This window comes from Netta rufina (assembly GCF_964035555.1).
Source record: "Netta rufina genome assembly, chromosome: 14".
NCBI classification, from domain to species: Eukaryota; Metazoa; Chordata; class Aves; order Anseriformes; family Anatidae; genus Netta; species Netta rufina.
Genome location: NC_140137.1, coordinates 12,363,924 through 12,377,259, shown reverse-complemented (window position 1 = coordinate 12,377,259; position 13,336 = coordinate 12,363,924). Strand labels below are relative to the sequence as shown.

General features: G+C 39.6%; 1 protein-coding gene across 2 annotated transcripts in view; it reads right to left on the bottom strand.

The window, feature by feature from the left end:
• The window catches only part of EBF1 (EBF transcription factor 1), a gene marked incomplete at its 5' end in the record, with an annotated part of 270,516 nt that overhangs the window by 81,320 nt on the left and 175,860 nt on the right, over nucleotides 1–13,336 (bottom strand). For both annotated transcript variants that reach the window (XM_084295004.1, XM_084295005.1), the window contains one exon: nucleotides 11,820–11,961. In XM_084295004.1, coding sequence (XP_084151130.1) covers nucleotides 11,820–11,961 — 142 coding nt within the window. The remainder of the gene's footprint in view (nucleotides 1–11,819; nucleotides 11,962–13,336) is intronic.

The following is a 13,336-nucleotide window of genomic DNA, read 5'->3' as shown; positions in this document are numbered from 1 at the left end:
GAAGTCTCTTTGTTCAGCTGAATTGAGAAAGTCTGCCCACAACAGAGAGCTTGCAGTAATCGTCTTTCAGAAACAGAACAACCCGTGTAGAAACACAAAGCAGTTGTGGCAGGGGCAGGGAGTGCCAGTAATCCAGTTTCTTCGAGGAAAATTCAAGTACCCTAAGAGTTCTTATTCCTCGTTTGATTTCTCTCACAAATCACAGGCTTCTCCCTAATGCAATTTTCTGGAGCCTGAGAATCATAAAGTCAAATACAAACAAGTCTAGTGGAAAATCTCTGACGCTAATCTTGGCCTACGACGTATTTTTAACAGGCGCTGAATTTGTGCGCCGGATTATCCAGATGGCCATACAGGAATCATCCTGATAGGATTAAACCTTTGTGCTGAACTCTGCTCCATCTGTTCTCGGAGGTTTGCCTATCGCTATCAGAATACGAATTTTCAGCCTATGTCTAGCACCAAGACTGAAAGCGCCTGCTCACCATACACGCACACACATGTGTATGCACAAACATATCCTTGAGTACTTGATTAGTAATGTGAGATGAAGTTAGCCTGAAGTTTACCACTAAAGAAACATATTGGTTTTATTATTTGTTTGAAGAACAAAGTACGCAATATCTAAATTCAAACAAAAAAGCATTTCTGTTGTTGTTCTGGGACTTGTTCAATTCATTAAACCATAATATTGCCATAAATTTATAGATGAAGGCATGACTAAATATAAAGCAGCAAGGCTCTTCATCTTTGAAATCTATTAGTGTATGAGAATGTATGACACAATTGCACTTTGAAGATATCATGGTTAAATATTCCAGATTAAAAAACAGCCAACAACGAAACACATGCGTGCACACAGCTTTGGTAGCTGTTATTTGTGCCTCGATCCACTCGCAGGCCAAGAACATAAAAGTAATAATCAGTCCCAGTAAAGAAAAGCTTATTCCCATTACTGTTGCTTTCTGCTTTTATTATCTATTAATGACAGTCTTCTGCATTCATTGTTGCAGCCTGCCAGATGCAGCAAAGATCCATATTCATCATGTGCAAAAACTGTGCTCAGCCTGTCTCTGTGACAGGTTAGGCGGAGCTGCCAACCAAGAGACCCAGGTCCGATGGACGGCCTCAGGTTTCCAGGCCCTGGGCCAAGGAAAAAGGTAGGAAATCTGGCTCTTCTGTAAGAAAAGCATCCCAATGGTCAGAAGGCTTCACTAAATTGCTGTTCTGGCCAGAAATATACTACAAAGTAGTGACTACCCAGGGTGGAAAGGATGGATAAGAAAAATAAACAAAATATTTTTTGTTACCATTGTTGTTGTTGTTGTTATTTGGGAGGTTTACTTCAGGAATGCAATATATGCTCAGCCCATGTTTGTGATGGCAGCGGGACAGAGATGGAGGCAAGGTAACCTGAACTGAATTTCAAGCAGAATCTCTCGCTGCGCTGCAAAGACTGAGACCCCCTTGTCTCTCCTGTGCAGTGTCTTTCAGACCGTTTCCTCCTCTGTTCTTTGTGTTGCACTGAATGCAGGGTCAAGCTCCCCCTCCCAGCCATTTAGGCTTTACTTGCAAAAACACCAGCATAAAAATATATTTATAGTTCATAGTATCTGTCCAGCAATGACACCACATAAAACCAGCATGCTGAAAATCTGAGGAGGGAATACTTTGGACTCAAGCCTACAAATGCTTAGAGAAGTTGTTCTTTCAATGTGTCTGATAAAGTCAAGCTATGTTTATATTTATTTATTTAGGGCCATATTCAGACCACCTACTTCAGACGTTGCAGCATGTAAAAAGCCAAACTCCAGCTCTAGCTGAGGCAGGCTGCCTAAATTAGGATCCCCTTTCCTTTATACAATGGGCAGAAATGGGCAGTCACCTCTGGACTTCTGGAGACCCGGGAGCTCCCCCTTGGCTCCCAAAAGCACCAAGGGACCACAGCAAGATGAAACTGTAATACCAGAGGTAGGAAGCAGCTAGAAGTAAGTCTGGAAGAAATATTCAGCAGCTGATGTTGACCAGGCACCTGACTCTGGGCTTTCCAGCAGATGACTCTGTCCTCTCAGATGCACAGCTGGATAAAAGGGCAGCACCCCCAGTAACCCCCGAGGTCATAACCCTTGGAAGGTTTTCTGCTGCACAAGAAGCAGACCTATTCTTCCCCAAAGGGCTCCTAACCAGAGTTGCTTTACCTTTCAATGCCACAAAGGGCCGTATCTGATCAGATAATGTATTTTTGCCCCTTCACCCCCTCGAATAGCCCAGGAAGTTCAGCAACGCTCTCACCTGAATGTGCTGCTGCAGAGCGCTGTGACCTCAAACCCCAGCCCACAAACTAAAGCCGTAGTTTGGAAGACAAGCAGCTCTGTGGTCAGGCCTGCAATTTACCTCCAAGTTCTGGCCTTCCCTCTCAGCATGGATCAGATAACACCAAACCTATGAATTCCATATGTAGGACCGGGTTTTCAGCAAACTGCAACACGAGCTGTATGTGCAGTCCCCAAGAGCAGGGGAGATTTAGCAAGCCTGCTGCCACTGCACAGCACAAACAGGGACCTCTGTGGGAAATGCATTTTGTTCTTGCATGGGGTAAGTTCAGAACCTCTGGGAGAGTTGCCACAACGCCATAATGAAAAGGCATTAACCAAAAATAATTAATTCTGAATTTCCTTCTACTCCTATTGTCAATGGACACTGAGCGGTAGTACACTAAAAAATACGCATTTTAAAACTATTTGGGATGAGAGTTTTGGAAGCATCCAGCTAGCCAGTGATTCCAATCCCACCAGACACCTAAATGCAGCTTTAGACACTTTAGTGCTTTGAGTTTGACTTTATGTCCAAGAAAATTCCAAATGATTACTTTGGGGTACCTACAATTTGGGGTGACTTTCTGACCCACAAAAACAGCGCAGAAGTTTAGAAAGTCCTAACACCCACTTCATGAAGGACCGCATCTTGTTGAGCGACTCACAGTGCCCCTCACACCTTAACTTGCAGATCTAATTGTATAAAATACTTTTGAGAAATAAAGTCAAACTGCTAAACTTTAGAGAAGTTTTTCATAAAACTTTTTCTTGATCTTTTTAATAAACTTCCTAACCCTACCCACTTCACTCAATGAGGTCATAAACCAGCATTGCTTATATTACAGTCACTTTCACACTAAGGATTTGTTTTGTCACAAAGTGAACTATAAATTCATGGAATGAAGGTGGGAAACAGAAAGGACTAATTGTGACACACAAAGCTTTCTGGTTATGCTCAGCAAACAGTTTGGGCTGAGATTTTCAGAAACACTTTATGAAGTTGTACCCCTGGCTTTAATGAAAGCACACTTTTCCCAATGCTAAGCACTCCTGAAACTCTTGTATTCTGGATTTGGGCCAAACACAAAGCTTGTCTCCATTCCAATATTAATTATTAGTAGTTTATTTTTATTCTTTATTACTAACATTAATAATTTTCAGATGGCAACCCAGATTAGAATAACCATTCCAAACTTCCCACCCTGGTGGGTTCCATTTTCTGCATCAGTTTCCTAGTTTATGCTATTAACTCATTTCCTTAAATGTGGAGGAACTTTGTGAAATACTCATTTTGCTGGGGAAACTCTCAGCAGGCACCCTGCAATGGAAGCAAGAGACTTAAGTGCTCACACTGGTCTTCTCAGAGTTCAATGAGAAGACATGCAACCTGAGATGCAAAAACACTGAGTTGGTTATTTGTGAAGTTTTCTAATCAGAATGTTCCACGTGACAATTTGGTGGAAAATTTTCAGCTACACCAAAATTAAATCCTTAGATTGTCAGCACTCAGCTGATTGATAGCTTTGGACATAATGGGAACAGAATCCTCTCAACATCACTGATTGTTTTGGCCTGTTCAAATACTGGGGTACAACTCGTGTGAAAAATTTGGAAGTGTCCAGATACCGGCAAAGTTCTACGAACACTGGTCATTGATAGTCATGATCTTTTACTATATATTCAGATGAATAATCCAAAAAATCACAAGTTCCTGGCCTTTGTTTACAAATCACAATTCACAAAATCCTCTCCTTTGTACTTTGCCCATGTCAGTAGGGGACTGAAGTGGGAAAAAAAAAAAAGGAAAAAAAAGAAAAAAAAAAAACTTTGCCCAACATAGTAAAACATTATATACATACATAATATACATATATAACAAAAACATTGAGCTGGAGCAATTTGTTTAGAAATAGTATTAACCATATTACAGTAACATAATGTTTTGTAATTTACTGGTATGCACATTTTGGAAGATTAGAAAAACAACGTTTGGCAAAACTTCACTGCCATACGGTGCAACATCTAGCAAACATTTCTCTAATCCTAATGTCATTCTTCTCCCCTAGATGCCATTGTATTAGTGACATGGTGGCCAGCAAAGCAAATTGAAATGTAATGAATGCTCATTATCTATGAATATTCATTGCCTATTTGAGTGCTACTGAATGTTCTCCTGTATTGCTAGCTGTGAAGTTTCTGCCAAACAGAGCAGCTAAGGTTGTTCTACATGTATTACTGTACTCCGATTCCTCTGAGGTCTCGAGGAAAACCTCAAACCTTTAGAAAGCAGTTGGGCCAGCTCTACAAATACGAGTCAACTCTCATGGTGATTGGAAAATTTCCATCTGAACTTTTCTCTCTTATCTGTCTGTTTTGCTGTAACAAAACATATTTTTACACAAATCTCTATCAAATTTTAATGCCAGTTTTCCCCATGTTCTCTTCTCTTTTGCAATTTTGGGAGCACACTTCTGAAAGCTCCTCTGGGAAATTCACAAAATGCATTCTATCTTCATCCAGGTACTATTTTTCCATGAATTCATGACATTCTCGTAACAATAGAGGGTAACAACATATCACAGCGTGACATCGTTTAAATATTCTGGGGGAAGGGATGTTTTATTTTTCATGTGTTTTAAAAACATAAAGGGCAGCTGCTCATGGGTAGAAACTGCCACACCTTATCTGTTTAAAATTAAGGTGTCTCCTGCTTGATGAGTGACTGTCAAGCAGCAATCCTTTCTAACTGTGGATACTTGAGTACCCAAACTTGACTTTTCAGGAGACATTTCCATGGCCATTACATAAAACCAACTCTTTTTCTTAAAGATTAAAATTTTTCACTTGGTTTCTCTTAAGTCTCATGTGACATGGCAGCAGCAGTGTTAGTACATACATGTTATGAAATAATGCCTCAATGATGAAAATTATCACAAGCTCAGAACTCCTACTTCATTGAACACTTACAGCCTAATGGCAGAAGTTAAGTTCTCGAATCTCCTTCCCAAATCTACCATTAAAAATATGCCTCCCAGGAAATTGTTTAAATCTTGTTTTCATTTAGCTTCAGACTAAAAATAAATTTTGAAGCATCAAAATTGCTGCAACCAGATACTCTAAACTTTTAAGCACCTCTCCTTAATGACTGATTTATGACCTAGACAAATAGAAACAGAATTTTCTGCTTTCTGTTTGACATGACTGGCTGGGAGAAGGGTAGCTCCACCCTCCCACCCACCCAGTTCTTGTGAAATTCTCAGTAATGGCCAAAGAAGAAGCAGGGTACGAGCCTGAAGGCAGCTACTCAGCTCTGGTGAAGGTTACAAAAATCATCAGCACAATTCAGTGGGGCGTAATTTAGTGAACACATTTTGGAGTTGTATGAATCAGAATTCTGCTGTGTTTTGCTAACCTGATGGATAGTGTTTTCACTCCTAAAGGAACCATTACAATCACACAACCTGGCATCCTGCAGAGCACCAGCCAGAGAACCTCACCCAGCAATTCCTGAGCGAGGAATTACTCAAGCCCGTAACCTTTCCCTGACCTGATGTATACCATTTAGGCAGAGACCAGGTCCTGGTTTAATATTGGCAAACTACAGAGAATCTGCCACAGTTTTGGCATTTGTTTCAACGGTCTCTGGAGGTAAAATATTGCTGAGGTCCTATTGGAGTCTTTATTTACTTAGAGATTTTCTAACATGTAGCACCTTAACTTTCTGGACGTTTTGTCTCTTCAGAGGGACTCCAGCTCCATCTGAGTACACATACTGGACTAATCCACCCCTGGTATGTTCGCTTATATTAGAAACATACAGTAAGACCACAGGGCAGTGAAGAGGTTAATATTATACACTTAGTGAGGTCAAGCTCCAAGAACACATAGCAAGCCATTATGTAAAAAAAAAAAATGCCTGAATTTATGAGTCACTGCATTTATGAAGGAACTGATATGAGAAAGACAAGTTGGCAAAAGTAAAGAAAATGATTTCCAGCTTGAAGTTTTGCAATCCTTCAGTATATCAAGGCTCACTTACTGTTATTACTATCCATGTTGTGCAATGTTCTGAAAGTCACATTTTTTCCCTTGTGTATGCATAGAGATGTCCAACAACCCTAGGTACTCTTCCCTCATAGAAAATAAATTAGAAAGCAGACGTAACTCAGAATAACATACAAGATCCCCTCAAGTAGAGTGGTAGGAGCCTAATATTTTTTTTCAATATTTTCCTTCTAAATAATAAATCAAGCCAACTGCATTCCTCTATATGGAATGATATGGTGCAGAAAAAGCCTGCGTGTTTATATTTTTCACATAATCATGAAAACATTCCTAAGTGAGGCACTAAGATATAACAGGTGCTTCCACCCATAGATGCAATGAGACAAACATGAAAGTTTTTTTGTTTAAAATGGGTCAGTTTGTGAATGTAGTAGTCCCTGACTTTGCTGGACCTATATCATCTGAGGGATAAAATGTAATAAATTTTGGAGATTAACCTTATTTCTTGGCTTATTAATATTTTTGCCTTCAGACAATATTCTAATATTAACAATTTCTTCAACAAGCACAGTCACGTGCAACACCCAGGCATTCCGGGTTGAATCAAAATACTTTATAAGATAGGGAAAAAAGCTTTCCCTCTTATTAACCAAAATAGAAAAAATAGTCTACTAAGGCACAGCCTAGCATTTTTTATTATTATTATTTTGTTGTTGTTGTTCTCTCATTCTAAAGGTTTAGTGGCATATCTGTGCACATGCACACTGTGGTGTCCATGAGATCTCAGATTGCCTGGGTGGGCAGGAATGGCAAGCAAACCTCTTTAAATGCCCCACTGCTCACAAGAGGATCTACCTATGTACCCAGCTGAGTCACAGCTACTACTACTTTTCATTTACTGTGGAATGTTTTGCACCTGCAGGTAGCAAATAGCCTGAATCATTCATTATTACCATGAACTAAAACAATATAGCAAAAGCTTGATGGCTCTGGGTGCCATAATATAAGGACCAAATAATCCAGCTATTTTCTATAATTTCTACTACAAGGCAGCCACTAACAATGGCTCTACATATACATATAAAGATCGCTATATATTTCATATTAAAACAATGTCTGGACACTGTTTTAGAAATCATGATTGTCTTTGCTTCCATCTTCAAATTCTGATGCCACGTCTCATAATTTGTCTCTTTCTACCCTGAATCTTTTCTCTTTTGCTGCTGTTGAGCTGACTCAGAACCAAATCACCACCAAACCTCAGCACCGCCTAGTTCTTTGGTGCTCTCCTACAGATGAGGAGGAGGAAGAAAGAAATAAAACTGTCCCTTTAAAAAAAAAAAATACAAGCATTTAAGCTGCTTGTCAGTCGTCTTCCTGACAAGGCCACTTGAATGTATTCAGGAATATTTGCATAAATGCTCACAGTGAGTTCACCGTGGCAGCTAGTGCTAATGGTACATAAAGTAATTTAGTCACTTTTCTTAGGCATCCTGTCAGGGTGATAAGCACCCCCTTCTTTGCCTTGTTGCATATTAGATCATTAGATAATAAAGTGTTAGAGCATGCAAACTGACAGGGTCTCAGGGACTATCATTTTTCGAGGGCATTGCATTCTGCCAGTGAGGAAAAATAATAGAGAAACTGATGCTGCAATTGGCTTTACATTTTTTTAGAACCATTCAGAGATTTGGGAGAAAAAGATTTTTTTTTTTTTATTTTGCAGTAATAACTGAAAACTTTGCAGACATCTGCAGTAGTGGACTTCATGCTGGTAAACTTGAAAAGGGTTGTTGCAAACCCTGTCAGAACTCCCCCTTCCATAAGCTATCACTTAAATTGCATTAGAAAGATTTTGCTTTTAAAATTGACACCCTGGGACGAACTACAAGCTGAAACATATTCTGCTGGTTGGGGCCTATTGGCTCTTCACTATATATCTTAATATATGTGTACAATTTAGAAAGGTCAACCACACCAGCCTTCTGGTTTACCATAAATATAAAACAAGTGAGGATCCAACTATTTGTGAATGAAAAAGTGATAATTACTGAAAACCACAGATTGCTGTGGCTTACCCTATTTATACCACACAGAGATGCATGAAATAATTTGCCTTTGCCAGCTATTACTCTTGAAAGATAGATATATTTATTTGAAATATGAGCTTCTTAACCCGCTGGTTTCAAGGAGGACAGTGTGTGGAAATGAAACCATGATCTAGGTTCCTAGTTATATTCAGAGATATGAGCTACAAAAAGGAACTTTCATTTTACTGCCTGACAAGCAAGATATAAATAGAGATGTGTTGCATGTCCCAAAAATAATCCAGGCTACCTACTAATGAGATGGTAAAAACCCAGATGTGGAGACACTAGACTCCTGAGTGGCTCAGGAGGTAAAGCTTCCTTTCTAGCTTTTTGGCATTCAAAGGTTTTTTTAGGTGTCACTTAAGCTGCAGCTCCATGTTAAAGAGCAGCATGTCCCAACACAGCTTTGGAAGGAAAAATAAACTGGATATGATCTAATGAAACTAGGCAACCAGCACACCTTCATCATACATCCTCTCTCCTCTTTCCCAGTCTCAGTCCTCTCACAGTCAGGTATTCATCACTATTGTGATAAAATAATTAATTTAAAGAGTCAAGTATCTAGAAAAGTGCACAGAAATACATCTGGTCAAGGGCATTTAATAGCTAGACTCCAGCATTTCAAAACCTGTGACCAGAAGTTGCTCAGCAGAGCCGTAAACCAGAGACAAACAAGCCACGTCTCTGTTAGTTTCTGATTCACCATTTATAAATATTGTTTAGGTCAATCTGTCCTCCCCCCTGAAGGAACAAGGAAAGCTGGAAAGAGGAAAGACAAACAAGCAGTCTTTTCTACTTACACATGAAGATATTAAAGATAAAAATTGCAAAACCAGGAGGATAATAATATACTTTGAGACTCAAAGTAAAACTGAAAATTAATTTCAGTGAAGGAAACTCTCATATGTTCCAACAGGTCTGAAGTGCTTGGTGGTTGCCCAGAATTCAACAGCATTAAGCCCAGTTGAGACTTTGCCCACTTTTTTCATTCAGTTAAGTGTTTTAGACATTCGATACTGACATTTAAAACAGTTACTGGATTTTTTTTCATTATTATTATTTATTTTGCCATCTCCTGGGACACAAATATGCACAGAATTCCTGGAGAGATGGATTAGAAGATTTAGCTTAAAAAGAAAGACTCCACCAAGCCTTTGGGAAAAGTGTAATTTTGTAGTACGGAGGTTACATTCAAAAGTAAGAATTTATTAGTGGTGGCTTTATGAGGTTGCTTAAGAGGTGTCTGAGAAAGTAGATCAGAAAAATCACCTTTCCCACCAAATGTACACATGGAGATAGTTTGCAGATGTTAGCTTTTAATGGTAGCACAGTAACCAGCGTTTGTATAAATACATAAGCATAGTATTATCTTTTTTTGCTTCTTTTTGATGGCAGAATCTTTCAGGTAATAGGAGTGGATGCTATTACACTATGCACACAAATAGGAATGTTTATAAATATGAGAAAATAAGTATTGCCTTGACCAAAAGCATGCGCTGAGAAGACTGCAATGGGGAAAAAAAAAAAAAAATCCTACACTAGCAGGAATATAAGCTAAACATTAGAGGGTTTTGAAAGACTAGACTTAATGGAAAGATTACAAAGTTGCACAGAGTGAAGTTTCCTTTTGTAATGTTCTGCCTCCTGGTAATTAATAAAGACAGAGTTTGTACATTCCTTACAAAAATTCAGCAAAAAAAATTATGACAGTGGTTTGTTTATTAAATTAGGTTGTTGGCAGGATGAAAAAAATTCTATAACATGAATTATAGCTGAAAATGGCTCATAGCCTACATAAAAAGTTAGAGCTAAATAAATACAGATGTAAGTTATGTTTATATAATGAGAAACGCTGCTGAGCTAAGAATTTTAGGTTAGTAAGTGTGAACTACAGACCTGATTCTGCAAACACTTATCAATACCCTCAACTTTACTGACACAAGAAGCCTCATTGATCCCAACAGGACCATATGTGCACATAATCTTAAATATATGCATAAGTGCTTGAAGGACTGATGCTTGAAAGCAGGAACAGAATAGAAAGCTATTTCTACAGGAATCCACTGAGTAGTAGAAATTCATACATTTGCCCATTTCTCACTATTAATAATTTCTTTTAACATATCTACTGAACATTATTTCTGAGTGGCATTCACTTTCCTGGAGAAAATTTTATCTGGTTTCTTCAAACTCTTTGGAAAAATCTATTTAATTATTCATCAGATCCTTGGCAAATATTTGTGAAACAAATCAGCATAAAGGACTAGAGCCTTCTACACTCAACAACTTCAATAGAGTCTGAGGGTACACATCTCTTAGAGGGAGCAAGCATCTATTCAATTAGGATTACAAACAGCTTTGAAGACAAAGAGCTTTTCTACCAAGCTGGAACGGGGAAAAGGGAGTAAAATGCCCTCTGTTTTTGGTGTTTGTTATTTTGTTGTTTTGTTTTATTTCCAGTAGTAGTCAAAGAGGAGAAAGAGCAAAACAAAATGTTAATCAAATCCAGATTTTTCAGAGTGCATTTGTACTCAACAACTCCCATTTTAAGCACCTACATTCACCAGCAGATATTCTCTTCCAGGACCAGTTGATTTTCTGGAAAAGTTTACTATCCTCAAGGCTACTCCCAGTCACAGCCCCCATTCCACCCTTACTGCTGCTCACTGTGCTTTCAAACAAGCCAGCCAAATTGCCTTGCACCGTTTCTCCTTCAAACATTTCAGCAAAATAAGCCAGACTGGCAAAGAGTTATTGCTGAAACTGTTAAACTCAAATGGACTACTTTAGATTGAAGGAGATTAAGGAGTGATCAGACTATCTTGGCTGGCATGTAGAGATTAGCCTCCAGCAGGGAGGAGAGGCCAGCAGCTGTGGCATGCGAGGAACAGCAACTTCCTCAGCTGGCACAGCTGGAGCCAGAAGAGAACATTCGTCCATGGCTTGAGTAAGCAGATGGATTTCCAAAAGGGCTCTGCTTTCATTATAACAATTCAAAGAAACAGCTGGATCTCCTAGAGAGCCCTGCAATCTGTAGATAGTAGTAATCCAATCCCAAATTCAGGTGCTGAGCACTTCAGAAAATATGCAACATCCTTTAGATGCACAGTCAAAAATCAAGGCATTTTGGAAAAGGTCAGTTTTGGGTACCAAACAGACACAACCCAGAAATAAATAAAAAAAATCACCCTACTTCACAAACACACAGAATAGATTCTGCACCCATATTTGTCTACTAGTTTGTCATTTAACTACAGTTAGTGCTGACCTAGTTGAAGAATTCCACTTGGAGGCCAGTCCCAAAGGGAATGATTGTTACACAACAACTTGAAACCAGTAGTCAGAGACAGAAACCAAATAAATCCACATTTAAAATAGCAATGCCAACCAATGAAAATGATATGCCTACCATGTTCCAGATAAGAAGGCGTACCTTCCGAGGGATCAAGTCTTCGAGCTCTCCGCCCGTGTTTAGAATTGTTGTGCACAAACATATTGTCCGACACTGCCAACACATGGCCATCAACATTGACTGTTGTAGACACCACAACCTGCAAGCACAAGAGCAAAATGGAGGAACATTCGGATACATATGTATGTTTTTTAAGCACAGAGTGTAATAAACTCAGTTAAATAAATAACAGCTGGGAGCTGTAGAAAATTGCATAGCTATTTCACATAATAACTGGTGCTTATGCTGTACAAATCTAACAAGAGACGCTATTGATGAGTGGGTCTTTGGCATCGAAAGCTTTTGATGCAGTTTTAAGTCAAATTGCAGAGTTTGTAGCTGCATGGCAGACGGCACACTGTTAACCATCATTTTAACAAGAGGATCTTTATTAAGTATTTTTCCCATATGTACAAGGGCAGCTGTGTTTCACCCTAAATTATCCTTCAGTTTCCATGCTGAAGTAGATAGAGCTGTTGACATTGCAAATGAGAATCAATTCAGAATAAAAGAAAACAAAAGTGTAGTTTGTGAAGTTGCAATTACAGTTGTTGCATTCCTCCTCCCTCCTGCCCCCCATCTACACTTCTCCCTACTCTGTACAGTCACTACAGGTTGTTTTTCCTGAGCTCTATCTCAGAGGGTACTCATAAATGTGTTCATATATGCACGCACACTTGACAGTGGGTATTTTATCTGGGAAACATAAATCTATTCAACCAGTGTTAGCATTATTTGTATTTCCTAGTTTATCTCAACGTCAACACCTGTGACTTGGTTCGAGGTGAGGTGGTGGAGCCCTGCCCTGGAGACAGGGCCTGATTCTTCTTCAACCTGGGGTCAACCCAGGATGGGAGAGGAGCCAGTCTGAGGGGAGCAAACGGGTAAGTGTTGGGAGTTAGGTGCCCCAAGTGCTCGCAGGGGTCCAGAGGGACCTCTGAACCTTGAGGCTCAGCAGACACTATCCAAGAGGAAATCCCTGTTCAGGCTGAGGGCACCATCTGTAGTGGAGGAAACGGCAGGGGGTGAGCAGGACGAGTTCCCAACAGAGCCACAAAATCATCACCCCAAGTTTCCTCCTAACCCAGGTCTCCTTCCACACCACTCCAACCGTGCAATGTCATGGTTTTCGTTCAGCTGCCCCCTCCTACTGCCTTTTCCCAAGAAAGTACATCATTATCCGGGTTTTACCCCAGCCAAGGGTTTGGCCTTCAGCCGGCTGCTGGTTTGCCAGGAGCACACGCTGCCTTCGAGAACTTCCACTAAAACAATCAGAAGAAATGACCTACACTTCTCCTTACATTAAACAGGGAAAGGGATTAAAAACTGAAACCCAGAGAGATATGTTTATTCATGCGACCTCTTACAACCAAATATAATAATTGTCTGTTAATTGCAGTTTCAGCTCCCACCTCATGCTTCGACATGTGAAACAGCAATCAGCAGCTCCTGTTTAATCCACCTATTATGTTGAC